The following is a 22,836-nucleotide window of genomic DNA, read 5'->3' as shown; positions in this document are numbered from 1 at the left end:
TGGCTGGTTCATTAGCTGCTTTTCTCATTGATTAGAAGCTTGTGCACGATCCCCTTACACACGGCTGCAGCGCCTGCCTTGTTTCAGAGCGTAATTAGTATGATAGAGACTGCTGAGCCATGGGGTCCTTGTTTGTGGGACTTAGGAAGCAAAAGCAGAGGATCGTACGGCTAACCGGAAACCGGGACATCCCAAAGCGAAGGCTCAGAGCCGGCGAACGGGACAGGACGGGGGACACGACGGGGCTTCCCTTGTCTCGTAGAGAAGCTGTGAGGGAAGAGCCATCACGGCTTGTCAGGAGCCATCACTTCATTTCCCGGGAATCGTGCTGTCAGCAACCCTTCAAGGCACATGTTTCCATAAATAAGCAGCCGTCAATTTCGGGCATCCGGATTATACTCAGCGCGCTCTGTGGGATTCATTAAAGGGAGCCCGAGGGTTTGTCTCCGCCACCTTAGGCGCGGTGGATCCCGCAGCCTTACCTCTGGTCCCGGCCCTTCCCAGGCTGCAACCATCACTCCCATCCCCCACGTTTAGGGCCGACCAGACCTGCTGATGCCGCTGCCATCTTTCCCGCAAACCCCATCTCAGGAACAATCCGCGCCTCACCTGCAGCTCAGCTGACAGCGCAGAACTCACCCACCTCCTCTCACCGCCACTTCCCACGCCCTCCCTCCACCACACCCGGAGCCTGGCCCTGTGTGGTGCATTTACCACTGCCGCCTCCGTCCCAGCCACCAGCCTCTGCGCCTGGCCAGCAGCCTCCTGGCTGTCTTCTCATCGCTTCCTTAAAACCCTGTCCTCACCCCGGGGGGCCACTCGCTAACCCACACATCGGATGAGACTCCAGTGCAGTCTCCATAGATGCCCGGCTCACCATGGGTCCTTGCTGGGTGTGGCGTCGCATTCTTTAATGGGGAACAGAACCCTGGTTTGCTGTGACCAAAGTCAGAACCCCGAGATGGCCCCGTGGGCTCCCTGTCCCCCCTCCCTGCGCTGCGCCCGATGCCTTCCCACTGCGCGGGGCACCGGGAGCGTCATGTTCACATCTGACGACACAGCCCCCCAGCCTCCGGGCCCCGCCGGCCTCGGCGCCCTCGCCTTCCTGTCCCCGCCGCGCCCCCTCTGGAGGCTCACTGTCACCTGCGGGGCTTTGCCCAGGTGGTCCCCGGGTTCAGGCTACTCCTCCTGGAGCTGCACGTGTGGGCCCCCTGTGTCCAGGTCCCTGTCATTCAGATGTCAGCGGGAAGGTCACTTCCTGCGGGAGGCGGCCCCGGACCCCTGCGGCCGCCACGCGCCTGCGATCGCGGGGACTCTCACTGGCTCCCTCTTGGTTGTTCGTTTCCTGTGGACGCCGCCTGGTTCCCTTCTCTCCTCACGACGGAACGTGCGCTCTTGAGAGCAGGCGCGTCTGCTCTATCCATGGCCAGGCCAGCGGCCGCACACAGCAGGCGCTCATTCTTCATTTGGGGTGGATGGCTGGATGTCTGGAGAGTGTTGGTGGGGTGTGTTCAACGTGTAGGAGAGGCACTCTACGTTGGTTTTCTTTTTCTTTTTTTTTTTTAATATATTTTATTGATTTTTTACAGAGAGGAAGGGAGAGGGATAGAGAGCTAGAAACATCGATGAGAGAGAAACATCGATCAGCTGCCTCCTGCACACCCCCTACTGGGGATGTGCCCGCAACCAAGGTACATGCCCTTGACCGGAATCGAACCTGGGACCCTTGAGTCCGCAGGCTGACGCTCTATCCACGGAGCCAAAATGGTTTCGGCTTGGTTTTCTTTTAAAAGGCACAAATACACAGCTAAAGGGCTGATCCAACTCCTGTCACAGATCCAGTTTCTATTCACCACTAAAGAATGCGATGCCACACTCCCCAAGGTTACATGGTAAACCAGGCAAATATGGGTACGCCACTTGAGTCTCATCCCACGTGTGGGTTATAGAGTAACCCCAATCCTAAGGCAAAAATCAGAGCCAAAATTCCACCCCCCAAATCCCTTTTATTGCTCACAAAGGGCAATGCCCACGGCCTCAGGCGCGCCCCCTGCGGAAGCCAGGGGTGTGAGTGGGAAGCGGGAACAGAGCTGGACAATATGTTCTTGAAGGGAGACGGGCAGAACCTGTCAGCCGACCTCACCCCTCCTCTCCCTTCCCCTTCTCTAAGGGACTCCCACGCCTTCCTGTGCGGCCACGGCACACCCAGAGAGACGGGCCCACCCCAGCCAGCGGCTGAGGAAGGGCGGACCCACAGAAGTGGCCAGGGGCCCGGCGTGGGTGTGGCCGACAAGTGGGGAGACGCGGCCAGGGGCTCCTGGCAACGCTTTCATCGCTAAGGAAATGGGCCAGAAGACAGAGCGCTCCTCCCACCGGGCCACAGTCTGCGCATGAGCTCAGAACCGTGGCGGCTCCTTTAAGGGAAGCTAAGTGGCCACGGTCAGAATGACAGAGCTACTCGGTGGGGACACTGACAAATTCAAACGTAAGCCCAGGTCATGGGTGACGCCACCGCACTTGGATCTGAAGCCAAAGGCTCCTGTTCCAAACCACCAGGCGCCCCTGCGCAATGCCCTAGCCCAGCGCCACGCTCCCGGCCCCAGCGCTTCCTCCGCGCACCCGGGGATGAAATGAGATTGACGGGCGACCTGACAGCCACCTCTCTTATCCAGAGGTCGCTCAGGGCCGCACCCTGGCTGAAATGGCACGGAGATCGCTTATCATGGCCCCGAAATGGCTGATTCGCGTCTGCTCCTTTCATCATAGGGTGCGCGGTTAAACTGGACGGATTAAAGGCCTACACACCGGCTGTCCACGCACTCTGCACCTGTCCTAAAGGCGCCGGAAGTACCTGCGGATTTACTTAAAGAGGAAGGAGAGTGTCGCTTTTTACATGAAGCCCCCGATTCAAAGAATCCAGAATATGCCTTCTGTCTACTTTGCTCTGCCTGCTGCAAGCTGCGGCTTCCTCGCCGATTCCCCCAGCACAACATGTTCCCTACGTTGTGAATCTTATTCACAGATGTCCTCTCTCCACCTCAATCTGCTGCAAGAGCACCTGTGAGTGTGTGAGTGTGTGTATGAGTGTGTGTGTGTGAATGTGACTGTGTGTGTGAGTGTGTGTGTGTGAATGTGTGTGAGTGTGTGTGTGTATGAGTGTGTGTGTGTGAATGTGACTGTGTGTGAATGTGTGTGTGAGTGTGTGTGTATGAGTGTGTGTGTGTATGTGAATGTGTGTGTGAGTGTGTGTGTGTGAATGTGACTGTGTGTGTGAATGTGAGTGTGTGAATGTGTGTGAGTGTGTGTGTGAGTGTATGAGTGTGTGTGTGAATGTGAGTGTGTGAATGTGTGTGTGTGAATGAGTGTGTGTGGGTGTGTGGGTGTGAGTGTGTGTGTGTGAATGTGTATGAGTGTGTGTGTGAATGTGTGTGAATGTGAGTGTGTGAATGTGAGTGTGTATGTGTGAATATGAGTATGTGAATGTGAGAGTGTGTGTGTGTGAATGTGTGTGTATGTGAATGTGAGTGTGTGTGTGAATGTGTGTGTGTGAGTGAGTGTGTGTCTGTGTGTGTGTCTGTGTGTCTGTGTGTGTGTGTGTGAGTATGAGAGTGTGTGTGAATGTGAGTGTGTGAATGTGAGTGTGTGTGTGAGAGTGTGTGTGTGTGAATGTGAGTGTGTGAATGTGAGTGTATGTGTGTGAATGTGAGTGTGTGTGTGTAAGTGTGCGTGTGTGCGTGTATGAGTGAGTGTGAGTGTGTGTGTGTATGTGTGAATGTGAGTGTGTGAATATGAGTGAATGTGAGTGTGAGGGTGTGTGTGTGAGTGAGTGTGAGTGTATGTGTATGTGTATGAGAGTGTGTGTGTGAGTGTATGAGTGTGTGTGTGAGTGTGTGTGAGTGTGTGTGTGTGTATGAGAGTGAGTGTGTGTGTGAGTGTGTGTGTGTGAGTGTGTGTGTTTGTGTGTGAGTGTGTGTGAGTGTGTGTGAGTGTATGAGAGTGAGTGTGTGTGTGAGTGTGTGTGTGTGTGAGTGTGTGTTTGTGTGTGTGTGTGTGAGTGTGTGTGTGAGTGAGTGTGTGAGTGTATGAGAGTGAGTGTGTGTGTGAGTGTATGTGTATGTGTATGAGAGTGTGTGTGTGTGTATGAGTGTGTGTGTGAGTGTGTGTGTGTGTGTGAGTGTGTGTGTGAGTGTGTGTGAGTGTGTGTGTGTGAGTGTGTGTGTTTGTGTGTGAGTGTGTGTGAGTGTGTGTGTGTGTATGAGAGTGTGTGTGTGAGTGTGTGTGTGTGTGAGTGTGTGTGTTTGTGTGTGAGTGTGTGTGAGTGTATGAGAGTGTGTGTGTGAGTGAGTGTGTGTGAGTATTGTGTGGTGTTTTGGTTACATTAAGTTGAAAAGTAGGATTTCCCTGGGAAAACAAACAAACATCAGAGTTTTCTGCCTCTAAATGTGACCTCCTGGGTGTAGTTAACACACGCTTTCGTGGCTGCAGCTTAGCTCTGCTCCATCCCGTGCGGCCTGTGGAGACTGGGCCTCCCACCGTTCACCGCACCGTGGGCTGTGCACTCCAAAGGACCGCTCCTCTGGCGTAAAGATGCGCTTCCACGCTGAATTCCCTGCCGGTTTTGATGGGCAAGGAATTGAGAGGCACAGAACGGGGGACGCCTCAGCAATCCCGGCACATCACAGCCAGGGACGAGAAAACGTGCCCATATTCACAGTCCTTCTGCCGCCTAAGCCGCCCTGCCAGTTCCACTGTCACACCGTTCGCTCAGCTGCCGTAATAGCATGGGGCACCCTACACACTCCCCGAAACCATTCACCCAGCCTTCCTCTCCGGGGGCCCAGGCAGGTGGCATCTCCTTAAAGGAGTGGGCGGGGCTTCCCTCTGGGCTGCTACATTGTTACCACCGAGCCCCTGTCATTGGGGGTCCCCTAAGCTCTGGGTTAATAAGACTCCCACGAACAGCCACAGGGCTGGGCGGACTCCGCCATCCAAGTTCTGAATTTTTTCCTCCTCAGGAAGCGAGAGCTGGAATCTGAATAAAGAAGGGGTTTCAGACTCTTGCTAATGAGTAACTCGGGCCCCAGGCAACACAGCCTCACGCCCCATTCCCAAGGCGCCGCTCTCCTCCCAAACCCCTCAGGACCTTGATCTCCACTGGAGAACCGACCACAGCACGCTCTGGTGCGACGATGCTTACGGCTGCTGTCGTCCCTCTCGGGGGAGAGTTTCTTTGCCTGACTGGCGGGCTTGCTGGCATCACAAGCTTTTAAATTTTTTTTAAAAATATATTTTATTGATATTTCACAGAGAGGAAGGTAGAGGGATAGAGAGCTAGAAACATCGATGAGAGAGAAATATCGATCAGCTGCCTCCTGCACGCCCCCTATTGGGGATGTGCCCGCAACCAAGGTACATGCCCTTGACCGGAATCGAACCCGGGACCCCTCAGTCCGCAGGCCGACGCTCTATCCACTGAGCCAAACCGGTTTTGGCACACGACAAGCTTTTAGCCACGACGGATGCATCTCCTTCTGCAGGAGACGCTGGGACAGAGGCTGCAGAGCCTGCGGGGTCCTCAGGAGACCCTGGGCTGGAACGCCACCCACTCAGAGTGACTGTCCATTGTCTTAGATCCCAGGAGGGTGTGATCCAAACAGCTCAAAGGAAGGAGATACGGGAGAAGGGCCCAGAAGGTGGAATCGCGATGGAGAACAGACCCTGGAGCCTTGGACCCGGCCACGCGCCGGGGAGGGACAGACGGACGGACTGGCTTTGCATTCCTCCTCCGCCAGCCTCTCGGCAGCACCTTGAGAAATGACGTAACCTCTGTGGCCCGACTGTCGCCACCTGTGAACCGGAACCTGCCGCACATGACAGGGCCCAGCCATGCGCCTGGGACCCGACACGCGGGACCCCTCATCTCCAGAGCGGGCAGTGGCTCACGCGCAGTGTGGCTGCAGGCCTTCGGGGCCACGCTGCTGTTTATGTGGATCTGTAACGTGCACTCTACTTTAAACCAGGGTGCCATCACTGATTTGATTTAAAATTTTTTTTATTGATTTCTTTTTTAAAGAGAGAGGGAGAAACATCGGTGTGAGAGTGAAACATCGATCAGCTGCTTCCTGCACGCCCCCTACCAGGGATGGAGCCCACAGCCCGGGCACGTGCTCTGCCCGGGAATCGAACAGGTGACCTCTCGGTGCAAGAGACACTGCTCAGCCCCTGAGCCACGCGGCCAGGGCGCTGATTGCTGAGTGTGCAGAACCTCTGGAACCCTCCACCTGACCCCCCGTGAAGACAAAAACAGGGACGTGCACGCAGAACCCTGACCACGACTCTGGAACAGAGAAAACACGCGCTGCCGCCTGTTATTACCCAGCGCGGGTTCTGCTGTCGAGGGGAACCTGTATTTTTCTTAGACTAGAAATTACTGTAAAAGCTGGAGAAGGAAAGAACAGCCTTGTTGTCCCACCTAAAGATGCCCTTGAGTGGGCACCGTTGTTGGCGTCGGTACAGCTGGAGGAAACGGGTTCAGCTGGAAAACCCAGGGGCTGGGTCTCTGTCCCCCACGCGTGCACACGTGGGGATAGCGCCACAGGAATGCCGTGGCGCCACGCGCACAGATAAACACGTCAACTCATGGAATGGACGTCAGCTCCTGGAACTGACCTGTCGCCGTACCTGGGGGACACGTGTGCCGTTTGCCTGTGGAATCTGGCTGGGGGACACGTGTGCCGTTTGCCTGTGGAATCTGGCTTCCCGGAATTCCAATGAGAGCCACATAGGTTTCCCGATCCTTGTGAATCATGGACTGACGGTGACAAGCACACAGAATCAGGGCAGGAGTGCTGGATCCCTTGCATTTCAAATACTAAGCTAAAAATGTACATGTGACCGTGTACACACACAGGCACACACACGCACACCCTAATGCAATACGAAACGGAGACCCCGAACTGAAATTGGTCCCCGGTCATTCTAATCCGGGGCGACGGGCACGTCAAGAGGAGCGTGTTTGCTTTGATGTGTTTCTCTCTCCTCTGCAGCGTCTCCTCCCTGACCCTGAGCCCGACGCCCCGGCAGAGGCTCAGGGGTTCCGTGCGCCGTTGTCCTCACCGACCACGTCTGCGATGGCACTGGCCGGCTGCCCCGTGACTCGGCTGCAGAAACAAAACTCGGGGCAGAGTCGTGTCTGACCCTGGAGGGAGCGGGAGGGAGGCCCTGCTGGCTGCGGCTCGGAGCGCCTGCTGAATGCAGAGCGTGTCGCCTCCTCGCAGCCCGGGGAGGGGCGGCCGTCAGAGAGAATTGCAAAAATCAATTCTGGAGGCAACTGCAGCCTCATACAAATCTCAGCAGCTGCCGGGAGAGAAGTGATGGGTGCAAAAAAGTCCATTCGGGGAGGGAGGGAGAAGCGCCCCTGGGCTCCTGGGCCGCCTCCTGTGTGAGGGCTGTTCCGGGTGTTTCCGGTCTGTGGGGCCGGCTGGGGACAAACATGCTGTGTTAAGGGACAGATGACAAACACGAGGAGCCCCCCGCAACACCTCAGGCTTGCTAACGCCCCTTTGCTCAGTCAGGGCCCAGCACTGTGAGCAGTGTGTGTGGTGTGCGGTGTGTGTGGGGGGTGTGCAGTGTGAGAGGTGTGAGAGGTGTGAGCGGTGTGTGGTGTGCGGTGTGTGTGGGGTGTGCAGTGTGAGAGGTGTGAGTGGTGTGTGGTGTGTTCGGTGTGTGCAGTGTGAGCATTGTGAGCAGTGTGAGTGGTGTGTGGTGTGTGCAGTGTGAGCAGTGTGAGTGGTGTGTGGTGTGTGGTGTGTGCAGTGTGCATGGTGTGTGGAGTGTGCGGTGTGTGGTGTGTACAGTGTGTGTTGTGTGCAGTGTGTGTTGTGTGCGGTGTGTGGTGTGTGCAGTGTGTGTTGTGTGCAGTGTGTGTTGTGTGCGGTGTGTGGTGTGTGCAGTGTGTGTTGTGTGCAGTGTGTGTTGTGTGCGGTGTGTGCGGTGTGTGGTGTGTGCAGTGTGTGTTGTGTGCAGTGTGTGTTGTGTGCGGTGTGTGGTGTGTGCAGTCTGCAGTATGTGGTGTGTAGTGTGTGGTGTGTGCAGCGTGCAGTATGTGGTGTGTGCAGTGTGTGCGGTGTGCAGTGTGTGGTGTGTGCAGTGTGTGCGGTGTGCAGTGTGTGGTGTGTGCAGTGTGTGCGGTGTGCAGCGTGCAGTATGTGGTGTGTGCAGTGTGTGCAGTGTGCAGCGTGCAGTATGTGGTGTGTAGTGTGTGGTGTGTGCAGTGTGCAGTGTGTGGTGTGTAGTGAGTGCGGTGTGCAGTGTGTGGTGTGTGCCGTGTGCAGTATGTGGTGTGCAGTGTGTGCCGTGTGCAGTGTGTGGTGTGCAGTGTGTGCGGTGTGCAGTGTGTGGTGTGCAGTGTGTGCGGTGTGCAGTGTGCAGTGTGTGGTATGCAGTGTGTGGTGTGCAGTGCGTGTGGTGTGTGTGCATTGTGTGGTGTGTAGTGTGAGCACTGTGTGATGTGTGTGGTGTGCGGTGTGTGCAGTGAGCGGTGTACAGTGTGGTGTGTACAGTGTGAGCACTGTGAGCAGTTTGTGACGTGTGTGGTGTGCAGTGTGCAGTGTGTGGTGTGCAGTGTGCAGTGTGTGGTGTGTGTGGTGTGCAGTGTGTGCGGTGTGCAGTGTGCAGTGTGTGGTATGCAGTGTGTGTGGCGTGCAGTGCGTGTGGTGTGTGTGCATTGTGTGGTGTGTAGTGTGAGCACTGTGTGATGTGTGTGGTGTGTGGAGTGTGCGGTGTGTGCAGTGAGCGGTGTACAGTGTGGTGTGTACAGTGTGAGCACTGTGAGCAGTATGTGACGTGTGTGGTATGCAGTGTGCAGTGTGTGGTGTGTTCAGTGTGCAGTGTGTGCAGTGTGCGGTGTGCAGTATGTGGTGTGTACAGTGTGAGCACTGTGAGCAGTATGTGACGTGTGTGGTATGCAGTGTGCAGTGTGTGGTGTGTTCAGTGTGCAGTGTGTGCAGTGTGCGGTGTGCAGTATGTGGTGTGTACAGTGTGAGCACTGTGATCAGTGTGTGATGTGTGTGGTATGCAGTGTGCAGTGTGTGGTGTGTAGTGTTGGTGTGTGCAGTGTGTGGTGTGTACAGTGTGAGCACTGTGTGATGTGTATGGTATGTGCAGTGAGCGGTGTGTGCAGTGTGTGGTGTGTGTGCAGTGTGCGGTGTGTGCAGTGTGCAGTGTGCGGTGTGTGGTGGGTGCGGTGTGTAGTGTGTGCTTCTGCACTGGGAGGCAGAGATGGGGGCTGAGATGGAGTCCGCTCTGCTGGGTTCTGGCACCTTCTGGCTCCCAGCACCTGCTCAGCCCGCTCTCCTGCCTGTGGATGCTGGTTCCTCCTGTGCACCGTTTCGGGGAACCGCTCGGGGTAGTCACAGGGGCCACAGCTCCTGCTGAGCTTCCTCCACGTGAGGACTCAGGAGACGGGTGGGGTGGGTCTCAGCGCTGTCATTCACGTCACCCACGTAGAGTCTCGGAAGCTCCTGAGGCCTCCCGGAGGGTCACTGCTGCCCCGTGGAGGACAGTCAAGTTCAGGGGCACCGTCCCTCCTCCGCACCCCAGTGGGGTCCGTATCATCTCCCGGCAGAGCTGGCCTGCTGCGCTCTTGGATCTCAGCAGCCTCACGTCCTGGTGACGGGACGGGAAAGGGCAGGGCACCGAGACAGATGTCCTGCGCACGGTAACCAGAGACACGGCTGCAGTCCGACGCGCAGGAAATCCAAGCAGGCTTAACATGCAACCTTCCGGAAGACTCGGCACATTGCGTTTTTGTGTAGGCATTACACCTACAGGAGGGCCTCGCTGCGTGGGGAGGAGGCTGAGTCGTGCTGAGTCGTGCTGAGTCGTGCTGAGTCGTGCTGAAACACATCGCTGTGGGGGCAAATTGTCTGCACCCCATCCCGCCTCCCTCGCCACTTGGAGCAAATTCCTGAGCTTCTCGAACGAAGTCTTCTTCCCTCAAAAATAGGCGCAAAGAAGCCACCTCCCAGGAAGGGCGTGCACTAAAGGAAAGCACACATCCTGTGTGTACACGCACACGCACACGCACACGGACATGGACACACACGTATCTCATGGAGACCGCCCCTGGTCCTCTACTCCACCAGGTAACACCCCCAATGACGGCTGCTTCTGTTAGTAAGACTCGGATGATGACTGTCAACATCACCATCTCTACCTAAATGAAAACATAAAGAGAAGGTCCGTTTCACCAGTCTGCTAAAATTCAATAAATGTGCTCCATGTGCAAGCTCTAATTTGTTTAGCAAATTAATTTGTATGCAAATCAAAATAAGAATTATGTATAATTCAATATGCTTCTCTCCAAGGAGATATGTAAATCAGGATGGTTAGGAGGTCTATTTTAAACATGGAATCGTCTATCTGCAGTCAGATCGCAGGCCCCTTACAATGTCAGCAGTACGTGTTAATGCACCTGCACGCGTATTCATCGATCGCTTTTCACCGCACCCGCCGGAGAAAGGCACGCCCGGCAGTGCTCATGTTCTGCAAAAAGCGTAGACTCTGAGAACGAGGTCATCTCCCCAACTCCCCAAAGGGCAACCCCCCGAGGGCTCCGCGCGTCCTACCCAGTCCCAGGGTGCAGTCACCACGCAGGCGATGCTGGCGCAGTCTCCTGGTTGTGCGGTAAAGCAGGGGTGGGGAACGTCCGGCCCGCGGGCCGTATAAGGCCTGAGGAGTCCTTTGGTCTGGCCCTGCCAAGGCAACCGCAGGTGGGACTCCAAATGCAATAAATCCGGGAGCATTTTCATAGCCACAGAAATTTACATGAAGTGAATGATATTCAGCAAACGAGGCTCTGCATCGCCCAATGGCTCTCGGCAGGAAACAGGTCCCCCACCCCGGCCCTAAAGGATGGACTCTCAGAGGCAAGACTCCCCGGAGACGCTCGCATCCCTGCCTGTTGGGGCACCATGTCGATCCTTGGTCACGTGTGCTCTCGGGTCACTCGTCATAACCGCAGTGTATCCCAGGCGGCCTCTGCCCGGGCCCCTTCACCACGTCACGCATCTGTGACGTCTGGACAAGGCGAGGCCTGACGACGGGCCCTGTTCTCACCACAGTGTCCTCCCTGGCGCCGTCCGCAGGCGCCGTGACTGAGCAAAGTGCGGCATAAAGAAAGCGCTTCCCCGTGGGCTAGTGCTGTCACGGGCCAGGTTCCTGGCATCCCATCCGCGTTATAACAGGACGACACTGAACGCGAGGACCGGCTGTCCTTACTTCTCAGCCTTTGAGCGTCGTTACATCGGATCACGAAGGCAGGAGTCCCGCCCCCGGTCTCCGTCCACACCCGATTCTCACTCGCTCACTGTATGTGTAACCTGGGTCACCACGGCAACAGGCGTTTTCACATCGGAAAACCGACGAAGGTGAGGGGGTCACGTAAAGACGCGATTCCTCTGAACGTGCCAGGCGGGTGCACCCGGTCCGCCGGGCGGATCGCAGCATCCGTTTGGGGCTGGAAGATGCGATGCTTCGCGCCAGCGTTTGCCAAGACGCGGGGTGCATAGCACGGTGTGGGTGAGGCAATTTTCAGACGGTGCAGAGACAAGACCTTAAATCAAACTGCCTCGCGTGAGAATCAATTCACTGTTCTCTCAATGAACGTGCTCTGGGTTCTCCCGATCAGGGGAAAGGGGTCTCGGGTGCCGCCAACGTGTCTAACGTCTGACCGTCTTGTTTTGGGAAGAAATAATCGGGACCCAGCATCAGTCACCTGAGCACAAGCCGGGCTTCAACCGTTCGTCGCTACTATATTTAAAGTTATTTTTAATTTACAGCAAGTGGCATTGCTGTGATAACGTTCCTTTAGGTCAGGGGTCGGCAAACCGCGGCTCACGAGCCACATGCGGCTCTTTGGCCCCTTGAGTGTGGCTCTTCCACAACATACCGCGGCCTGGGCGAGTCTATTTTGAAGAAGTGGCGTTAGAAGAAGTTTAAGTTTAAAAAATGCGGCTCTCAAAAGAATTTTCAATCGTTGTCCTGTTGATATTTGGCTCTGTTGACTAATGAGTTTGCCGACCATGGCTTTAGGTAAACAAACAAACAAACAAAAAAGAGATGATAAAAAATTGAAGTAAATAATAACACAAGGAGGGTAGAGATTGGACCAAATCAGTGACTGGATGTGGGCTCACACTGGCCTAGGACGCCCATGGCCTTGGCTTTGTTCCGTTACTTCCCGTTTGCGGAATCCCGGGTGCTCCGTGGCAGAGCGATGCAGTTAAAGTTATAAATCCAGAAAGTGGAAAGTCAGCAGGATGCTAGATGCCCCGGGTACCTATTATATTAACATCCAAAGAGCTAAAGACCCGAAGTCAAGAGCAGTTTCTTTGCGTGTGTATTTATTTGTATTTTTTATTTTTTAAGTTGTAATAGCCTTTGGTTTCTGCCCAGCTTTACTGAGACACAATGGACATGTAACTTCGTGTTAGTTTACAGTGTCCATCATGGTGATGTGCCCTGTGAACATGTTACAAACCGGTCGTCACAATGAGGGGCGATCACTGAACATCCATTACCACTCAGTTACAGTTCCTTCTTCCACAGTGATTTCAAGTCACTGAACAAAACATACATCTATTTCCTTCCATTTAAATTTCTCACCCCAGGACATGCCTTAGAGCAGGGGTCCTCAAACTTTTTAAACAGCGGGCCAGTTCACTGTCCCTCAGACCGTTGGAGGGTCGGACTATAGTTTTTTTAAAAAAACTATGAACAAATTCCTATGCTCACTGCGGGCCCGGGATGAGTTGGCTGCTAAGCAGGACAGGCAGTGGCACCCGGCGGGCCGGATAAATGTCCTCGGCGGGCCGCATGTGGCCCGCGGGCCGTAGTTTGAGGACGCCTGCCTTAGAGAGAGGAAGGGGAAGGGAGGAGAGAGAGAAAGAGGGAGAGAGAGAGAGAGAGAGAGAGAGAGAGAGAGAGAGGGGGACTGATGTGAGAGAAACATCCATCGGTTGCCCTCTGCATGTATTCTAACCAGGGATCGAGCCCATAAGACAGGCAGGTGCCTGACTGGGACTGAATCTGGCAACCCTTCGGGGCAAAGAGGACGCTCAACCACCCGAGCCACTCTGGCCCGGCTAAACTGGTGTATTTTTTTGTTTATTTACTGAATTGGAGGTCCATTTAGATGAGAGGAGATCATGAACCACTGTGAAGGAACAGCAGACGGCTGCTCCGCTCGCCCCTCGTCTTTAATGCAGCGGGCAGAGCGAGCAGGGGCAAGGGGGTCCTGACGTCTAAGCACAGGCTTCTAATCTGTTTCCAGCGAGGCACAGATTTCCTTAAAACCACGTTTTCGTGCAAATGTCTCACGACGGGGTGGGGGGACAGCCTTCCCAGAGAGGGTGTCCAGGAACTCTGCTGAGAGAAAAACAGGACAAGGGGGTAGGCAGCGGCGGGGGCGGGGGGGTGTGTGTGTGACTCATTTTCACTTGACAATTTGCAGAGATCACTGGCGCGGGCGTGGTTGCCAGTTACGAGGAGTTCGAACTTGTGAGTAAAATTCTGCAGAGAAAGCTGGTGGAGTTCTGGCAAAATCTGTTGACCCAGACAAACAGTGCTGCGTTTTTACGCTTTATTCCTTTACTCCAGAGGTGAATTGTTTTGCTTGGGTTTTATTCTCTGAATGATCTCAGCTCCCGGGCTGGGGGGGGGGGGGCGGGTGGTTGGGGGTTTATTCTGCAGACTCGATTCCGTTAGCGACTGTTACTCTCGCCTCTCAGCGAGGCAAGGGAGACAACACATCCCACATGCCTGCCCGTCGGAATCCACAAATACATCAGCCTGAGTTTTAAACAAATAAATTAAACTTTACTCATCGCACCTCCGAGGGGGGCGGACAGTTGGAGTCTGAGGGAGTGTTTAGAGACAATTTCCTTCGCTTTGCGTCTGTATTTTAAGCTGAGATAAAATTAGACCGAGAAAGCGCAGGACGGCAGGAGGGAGGGGAGGACGCCCCGGGGTCGGGGGGGGGGGGGGAGAGATGATGTGATTCTGAGGACGGGCAGAGGGCATGGTGCCAGCCCACAGGGAGGACAGTGTTGGGGTCCAGGAAAGGGGGCTCCTTGAGAGAAAGCGGGGTCACGGCACTCTGGCTATAAGGTCACTTGGGGAGGCCCCACCCACACAGTGTAATTCGGTTATCGCCACGGGGATGGCGCAATGGTAAGGGAGACGAGTCTCAGCCAGCCCCCCGGCCGGGTCCGCTGTGGGCCTGCCACGGCGGCTCTCCTGAGCACAGAGGGCTAGGGCCCGCGGAAAGGAGCCCCGTATGGCCCTGGGTCCCCCCGGAGGTCACACAGGGCACTGGAGTTTGAGGCAAATTGTTTCCGCCCTCAAGGCTCCCAGCTCCTGAAACCCATGGACTGAATGACAAATATCTTGGTGTTTCCTAGAGCGTAGTAGGTGCTTAGTAAATTGTTGTCAGATGACTATTAATACGTGAAGGAGTGATGTGTAACGTTTTAAGAGGAACCCAAAGCTCTAACTCATCTCCAGAAGAAACAAACCTCTCCCCCACACTGATCTGCCCCCCGTGTCCAAGACGGAGTGGTACTCCCGGTGTAGACGTCCCACCGCTTTTTTATCCGCTCACCTCCTGATGGGCACTCAAGCTTGGCTGCTCTGAATGATGCTGTGATTACTATGGGGGAGGGGCCTACAGTCTTTCGAGTTGTTGTTCTTAATTTCTTCAGATAAATACTCAGAAGTGGAACCACTGGGTCATAACATAGTTCTGTGTTTAATCTCGTGAGGAGCCTTCATTCGGTTTTCCATGGAAGCTACATCAGTTTGTCAAGTACAGCATAGGGAAGATGGCCAACGATACTGTAATAACGAGTTATGGTGCCAACTGGGTACTAGGCTTATTAAGGGGGTCACTTCCCAGTATATAAAATGCCTAATCACTATGCTGTATACCTGAAATTAATATAACATGGAGTGCCAACTGTAATTAAAACATAAAAATATAATAAATAAAGAAAAACAGGAAGGCTCCTGTGTAGAGTTTGTGGTCCCTGGTTCGAACTGATTCAGAAGAAGAATAAGGTCTTTATTTTCCATTATTGTCTGAGACGGCGTCTAGCATTTGTCAAAAGGGAAGAACCTTCCATCCTCCCGTGAACCGCTGATCAAGGCCCTGAAATCACCAGCAGGCCGTTCACGGAGGATCTGGCTTCGACTCTTGGATCCTTGATCTTATTTAGGGAAAGGCGTACTTGAGACCCGCTACTTACGGTAAACATGGCAGACACACACATTTCCCTTGTAAAAATCTCACCGAGACATGGACGCCGGAGGAGGTACAGACAAGGAAGACAACGAGGGCAGAGAAATCCGTTCGGAATTCAGAGTGCCCAGCGCTATGTAAATGAGTGGAATCGAGACAAATAGCAAGAAAACAAAAACATTAATTACAGCTTGCCTCTACCTAAGTGAAGGAAGCATATGGGAAGAGAATATTAATGCCATGTAAAGCAGTTCCCACACAAAACACTCACTGAAACAATCAATGGGCAGGTTCCCCACCCAAAGCTAAGGGAGAGAGGTAGACACAGGTGCGCTTCTTCGGTGGGAACCCCAAGTTTTTCACGGCACCGGGGAGGGGAGGAGCGGCTCCCTGACTTCCTGCCCTTCAACGTCTGGCTACTTATTCACTCAGCACAGTGGGTTCAATCAACACACTGCTGTAACCCAACGCTGAGAGACCGATTCCCCGGGTTGTGCTGGGAGGAGTGGTTTTCCCAGAGTCCTGAGGAGGGGCAGTGGATTGTTTCAGTTGTGATCCAGTTTTGGGAGGGCCAAGGTGCAGGTAAACCCGGAGAAGAGCAGGTGAGGCCCAGCGCCCGGGGCTCACCGCTGGGAAGACTCGGGTTCTGACCAGAGGACCAGAGGATTAACATCTCCACAAGAGGTGGCTACGTGCCCAGACATCAGGATCGGGAGGTCAACGGAGGCCAGAAGTTCAGGATCGGAAGGTCGGGCATGACAAGGGGCGGGGGGAAGGAGAGTTTACATGTAAAAACAGAGGAAGCATGAACGCTAAAAATGTTGAGAATGAATGTGCAACTGTGCACTGCATGGTCAGGTAAACCAGATAGCTACAACCTCCTATCACCTGACGGTCCCAACTCTGGGCTCTGGAGTCCGTCTATCGAGTCTAAATCTTCTTAGTTCTATCACTGACAGGATTGGTGATCTTGGCCGAGTTTCTTAAGTCCTTCGCGCTTCCGTAAAAAGATGGATAGTAACAGTTGTAAAAGTCAAGACAAACAGTCCTAGGAGTCCTGAGGCAATGACATGAGATGAGGGCTTGGTGTGAGGGAGCCATGCACGCTGGGACGGACACGGGGACCCTGGATCACGTAATAATGGCGAATCATTCGCTACACGAAGCTGACCGTCTACACAGCACAGAACCGAGCTAACGGAACGGCGCGAGGGCGGTGGCTGTCTGTCTCCTCGGGTTACATTCCCAGTTCCTCTCAGGGAGCTGGTTCCCTGCAGGGGAGTGACTCAGTGACACCATCTGAGTGAAGGCACGAATCAGGGTAACGGTGATCCCAAAGCCCCTTTCGTTTTACCTTGTAAAGATGCAAATGGGTGGCAGGTATCCCTCCTGGACTCCGCATTCCGAATTCCAAAGCAGGTCAACCACACACCTTCCCACAGCCCTGGAAAGATGCCCGCCTGCCGCAACCAGGACGCCAGCCCCCCCCACCCCCCCACCCCCCGCCTTGCAGGATGCACACCGCTGGAATCCCGAACGGACGCCCCCTGGTGGTCTCACACCTTCCGGAACCCGAGAAAGCCACCGCCGACAGCGTGTTTGAACTCTGGAAAGTCCTGTTTAGGAGCGGACTGTGAGTACAGGGTAAGATCCGCTGTCTCACGCTCTCTGGCTCCTGCTCGCCTAGATGGGCGTCGAAACGAAAAAGAGAGCGTGGGAACCCAGCCATGGAGTGGTGGCAATGAAGATGCGGGAAGAGCTCCCAGACCGACAGCCGCCCCCCACGCGCACCAGCCAGCGCCCGCAGCACCCTTGACTGTGACAACAGTTTCCTTGCCCAGTTCAGCATCTCTGCACTGAGCACCGGGATGAGCGAAATAACAGCTTTCAAACTGAACAATGCTTCGAGTGACTCTAAAAGGACCCGGCAGACGGGCGGAACCTCAACGCCCGGCCTTGGCTACCACACCATGAAAAGAGCCACTCACAGCCCATCAGCAAAAGGGCCTTGAAAGGCAGCGGCCTGGGTTCGCCGAGAGCCGAGCACGCTCGAGATCCCATCGCTGCCATCTGAAGCGACGGCAGGCGTTTGAATTAGTGTGAAATACACTGGCGCTTTTTAAATCAGAAAGTTTAAAAATGACACGCTACCTGCAAGGCACAACGTGAACGATGGTAGGACCAGCAGTTCCCATGGCAACCTCATCTTCAGTTTCCGAGGTCAAAGGAGTTTCGAGTCCAACAACAAGTGAAGAGAATGGCTGCTTCTTTTTAAGTTTCGTTCAACCTTTGATCTGCGGGAAAGAGGAGACACGGCAATGAGATGCAGGAATACTTCTCCTGGGCTCTGCAACGGATGCTGACGTGCATGCAAATAAAACGCACTTGTGCAAACGTGCTATTAGACCATACAGAAGCCTGTCACATTAGACACAGGGGGCGGTGTCTCTCCTGTTCTCTCTGCCAAACACTAGGAGGTGGCGACCCGAGACCAGGCATCCCCAGGAAGAGAAGAGTGACTTCTGATTGGACGTGAACCAACCCCAAAGCAGGGGACCAACTATTTTTTTTTTAAATGTGTTTTTATTGATTTCAGAGAGAGGAAGGGAGAGGGAGAGAGCGATAGAAACATCCATGATGAAAGAGAATCATGGATCGGCTGCCTCTTGCACGCCTCCTACTGGGGATTGGCCGGCAACCCGGGCATGTTCCCTGACGGAGAATTGAACGTGACCTCTTGGTTCATATAGGTCAGTGCTCACCCACTGAGCCACACCGGCCGGGCTCAAAATATCTTATGAGCACGGTGCGAACAAACAAGGCCCAGTGTCCTCAGGTGCCGAGGGTTTGGGACAGGGCCTCAGGTAAACAGGACTTGCTGCCTTTGCGCCCTCCACCCACCCCACCCCCGTCTACACCCCTCACGTTGAAGGAGCACCTCGTGCTCGTCGGACACTTGGGGGGGCCCTGGACCGGCTCTGTCCTCAAGGGCTTCATCGTCTGATTCATAACACAGGTGTGCTCTACGCCACTACGGAGGAAGGAGGGGACTCTCTGGCCGGGGACACGTCACAGAGGAGATGAGTTTCCAGGGGGCAGAGAGAGGAGCAGTGCGTCAGAGAGGCCAGAAATCCAGGACCCACGCCTGGAGCTCTCCGTACAACGGTGGCTGTCGCTGGTTGCAGGCCCTGGCTGGGCACCCACCCCGCCTCCCTCTCACGGGGGTTTCATGGGAAACCACATGGTTCAGTTAATGGAACCCCCCGGAGACTCACAACCTCACCAAATGCTGGATCGTGCCGCTTCTTACACGGTCCCCGTGTGCTAAGGTTGATAGTGAAACTGGACAACCCATGGGTCCGGGCTGCCTGCCACTGTCTGAGCCAATTACGCAGAGACAGGGTTGGGTCAGATGAACCATCATTCCAGTATTGCCGGCAGCATGGGAGGGCAGCAGGTCAGCCACAGAATCCACTCTGCCCCCCACCATAAGCCAGGTGCTTATATGGGGTAGAAGGACACATGTTACAGAGGGAAGCAGGGATTACATGCGTGGGGAGTAGGCAATGTGGGCTGGGGAGGGGCGCCATTGCTTGGGCAACGAGGTTGTTCATCTTTCCATGATAATAGGCACTTCTTGAATGAGATGGACCACGTTCCAAGGTTGACTCCCAGGACCAAGGTTGACTCCCAGGTCCAAGGTTGACTCCCAGGTCCAGGGGTCTTACAACGGCCAGCCAGGTTAGACTGTCCTTTCTTTGACCAACACAAGGCAATCATGGTTAACGGAGCATCATGAATATTTCCCATAACCATAGCTAGTCCCCAGTGTTCTATTTTTGCCTCTAACAACAGTGGCCTGGGGCTCCCTGTCTCACCCCCATGCAAGAGGAGGCTGCTGTGAGTGAGCACAGTCTCCGGGAAAACACGGACCCAGGCAAGCTCGTCCCTCTAGGGCAGTGGTCGGCAAACCGCGGCTCGCGAGCCACATGCGGCTCCCGAGCCGCGGTTTGCCGCTCTGTTGACTAATGAGTTTGCCGACCACTGTCATATACTACCCTTTACCTCTTTGCACACAATATGCCACAATTGCCTCATCCTCACAGCTTCCAACTACACGGTAACATTTAGTCTAGTCCAGTGGTCGGCAAACTCATTAGTCAACAGAGCGGCAAACCGCAGTTTGCTGACCACTGCTCTAGGGCTCTGGGCTGACTTATGGGGCGTGGTCGCTGGGAAGCCAACCGGAAGGGACTCATCCGCAGAGCGCTGGCCTTGAGCCCTCGGGTAGCTCCGCGTCTGAGAAAGCCGATGCGTCTGTGCTGGGAGGGACGGGCCCCTCGGGGCGGCTGCAGGCCTGGGAGGGGGGGGTCTCTAACCGAGGATGTCCCCACCTCTCCTGACACAGGTGGCGACAAGGCCTTTCAGAGGGAAGGGACGCGCGGATCAATGAAATCCATTAACGCCTTCAGCCGATGAGCAGGGTATTCATCATTCATTTTGTGAGGTAAATGTCACCCCACACCCCGGGTGGGTCTACAGCGGTAAGTCGTTCCGTGAAGCAATTAAAAGGAGCTCAGAGGGGGGCCCGGCTCCACAATAAAGATTTAACCGGTGATGCGACATGCGCCCTGTTCGGAGCGGGAGATTTTCCGGGAGCAAGGAATTCCTGAGCCCTCGCCTTCCTTTACACTCAGCGGGGGGGGGGGGGGGGGGGGGGCCCTTCCCGGAGAGAGGGATCGGGGTGCTGACGGCCATCGGTCATCTGTCTCGCGGCTGCGGAAGCAGAGCAGCGGGTGCTCTGAGGGAGCGAAGACGTATGGGTCTCGTGGGGTCTCGTGGGGTCTCGTGGGGCAGGACGCCAAGTTTCCTAATTTCGGTTTTTCTGCCAGAGCCAGAGGGAAGCTGTGGGGGAGCCCAGAGTTATGGCCGTCGGGGATCTCCCCTGGACGGTGCAGAAGGTACTGTGCTCAGCACTAAAGCGGAGGCCGAGCCCGGAGGGAGACCCGTAAATCCTGGGCGGCGGCCGCACGGTGGGCAGGACCTGGCGGCCGCGTCTGGCTGGGCGGGAGATGGATGACCGAGAGCGCTTCGGTCTGTCTTCACCCACTGCTTCCCGGAGCAAAGCCCGGAGCAAAGCCCGCAGCCTCCAGCCTTCTCAGGATGCTGACACCGACCGTCCTGCTCAAGGCCCCGCGTGCACGCTTTCAGACAAGCGTGCCCCGCCCCCCCCCCCCCCCGTCCCCCTTAAGCACCTGGCTTCCAGAACCTGCACCAGGGTCTGATCCTGGGATCGTGGGTTTCAGCATGCCGCTAGGGAAACATCCTGCTGGCACCCACAGAGCTCTAATTCGGTCCCACAAGTAAGTGGGTGCGCTTCCTGTGTGGCAGGAGGGGTGTCGGGAGCTGGGGGTGCAGAGGGAACAGAGTTCACCGTTCACCCGGTGGGAGGGCCTGCCCCACCGGTCCTGGCACACGGGGCAGGGCACGCAATGAGCTTCGGGAGCACCTGGTCCTACGCACACACAGGAACATCACCTGCCGAGCCGTGTGGGTGGGGCAGGCCCGGGGCTGACAGGCGGAGCTGAGCCTTAGAGGATAAACGGGAGAAAGCACAACACACAGGCACGAAGCTGGGAACTTAGAGGGTTCAGGGAGAATGCACAGGGGGGCATGAGCAGGGAGCTCTGCTCAGGATGGAACAGCACAGCAGCCTCGGTCGGGGCCGGGTCCCCACCAGCCTTGGGTGTCGGTTTAAGAGCTTGGACTTGAGTCCAGCTGGCGTGGCTCCGTGATTGAGTGTCGACCTATGAACCAGGAGGTCGTGGTTCAATTCCCGGTCAGGGCACATGCCCGGGTTGCAAGCTCCATCCCCAGTAGCGGGCCTGCAGGAGGCAGCTGATCCATGATTCTCTCTCCTCATTGATGTTTCTATGTCTCTCTCCCTCTCCCTTCTTCTCTGAAGTCAATACAAAACATAAAAAAAAAGAGACAGAGAACTTGGACTTGAGTCTCAAGGTCGAGAGGAGTGGGGGGAATGAGTCACCGTGGGCAGGACCTGGCACAGTGGGTTTCCCCACATAGACCCGCTTTAAATGGAATCCCCGACACACACACTAGGTGCCTGCCCCCTTTGCCTTCTCCTCGGTCCACAGGTTACTGACATCTCATTACCAAGTGCACTCGCCTTAGGAACCCGTCTTTCAAGGGCTCAGGGCAGCGGGATTGAGCGGAGAGCTCTGGACCGGGTCACGGTACCGCGTGCTTTCTTCCTGGTTTGGCCACAAGTTCACTGGCATGGAGAAAGCAGCTGAATTTTTATCAACCTGTTGGCGCATCGGCAGATTGGGGGCCACCACCCTCTTCCTCCCATGTGTGTGAAGGTCAAATGATACAAGCAACACCGCCCCCCCCACTCCACACCAGTAGATTTCAGACTTGATACAAGGATGGAATCTTTGCTTTTTGCATTGATGTTCAATAGGTGTGTGGAGTGTGTGTGGGACAGGGTAGGCAGGCAATAGTTAATACACAGGTGAAAAGATGCCATCAATGAATCTCTTCCGTGGACCTACCTGTGGGCTTTTCCATTTGAACTTCCTGGCGACCCCCAAGTCGAGCACCACTATCCTCTATAAAATTAGAGCCTTGGGAATTAGACTGGGAGAGGCGATGGAGCTTGGCCAAGGTCAAGCATCTAGAAAGCAACAGGGCCAGCATTCGAATCGATGTCTTTGTGCTTCAGGCACTGGGCTCCTTTCCCCACGACGCTGTTATGGGCTGTTGAGTCGGCTCCGACTCCTGGTGACCCTATAAATGAGCGATGTCCTCCGTGTCCCGTCCTCGCAGCCCGGCTCGGCCCCTGCAGGCTCACACCTACGGCTCCTGTAACGGAGCCTGCCCGTCCATGTTGGTCTCGCTCTTGTTCTCCTTCCTCCTGTTGTTCGAGCATCATTGTCTTTTCCAAAGAGCCTGCCTCCCGGGACGCGCCTGAAGTCGGACAGCGTCCGTGTTGTCATTTCTGCCTCCAGGAGGGTTCAGGTTTCACCGGCTCTAGGACCCACTTGCGTGTCTTCCCGATGGTCCATGGCATCCATGGAGCCCTCCTCCAACATGAATCCATTATTTTCGGTCAGCCTAGTTCACTGCCCAAGCTTCACATCCGTACACAGTGATTGGGAACAGGAGGGTGTGGATGGTCTTGGCCTTGGTCTCTGATGATACGTCTTTGCTCTTAATGCTCTTTCCTAATTCTTCCACTGCTGCCCTTCCAAGTCTCTACCTTCTCTTAAAAAAAAATTTTTTTTTATGGATTTCAGAGAGGAAGGGAGACAGAGAGAGAGAGAGAGAAACATCCATGATGAGAGAGGATCATTGATGGGCTGCCTCCTGCACGCCCCACACGGGGGATCGAGCCAGCAACCCAGGCACGTGCCTGGACTGGGAATCGAACTGTGACCTCCTGGTTCATAGGCGGGCACTCAATCCTGGAGCCACACCGGCCGGGCAGTCTTCTCTTGATTTGTTGGCTGAGTCTC

The 22,836-nt window shown here is 55.2% G+C and overlaps 1 protein-coding gene across 3 annotated transcripts in view; it reads right to left on the bottom strand.

Annotated features, from left to right (window-relative positions):
- Positions 1 to 22,836, bottom strand: part of CNTN4 (contactin 4) — a 476,106-nt gene that overhangs the window by 202,497 nt on the left and 250,773 nt on the right. For all 3 annotated transcript variants that reach the window (XM_080672715.1, XM_080672714.1, XM_080672716.1), the window contains exon 3: positions 17,450 to 17,592. In XM_080672715.1, the coding sequence (XP_080528841.1) occupies positions 17,450 to 17,504 (55 nt within the window). In that variant the 5' untranslated portion in view covers positions 17,505 to 17,592. The remainder of the gene's footprint in view (positions 1 to 17,449; positions 17,593 to 22,836) is intronic.

This window comes from Plecotus auritus (assembly GCF_963455305.1).
Source record: "Plecotus auritus genome assembly, chromosome: 6".
Classification (NCBI taxonomy): Eukaryota; Metazoa; Chordata; class Mammalia; order Chiroptera; family Vespertilionidae; genus Plecotus; species Plecotus auritus.
This window is presented reverse-complemented; position numbering and strand designations above follow the sequence as displayed.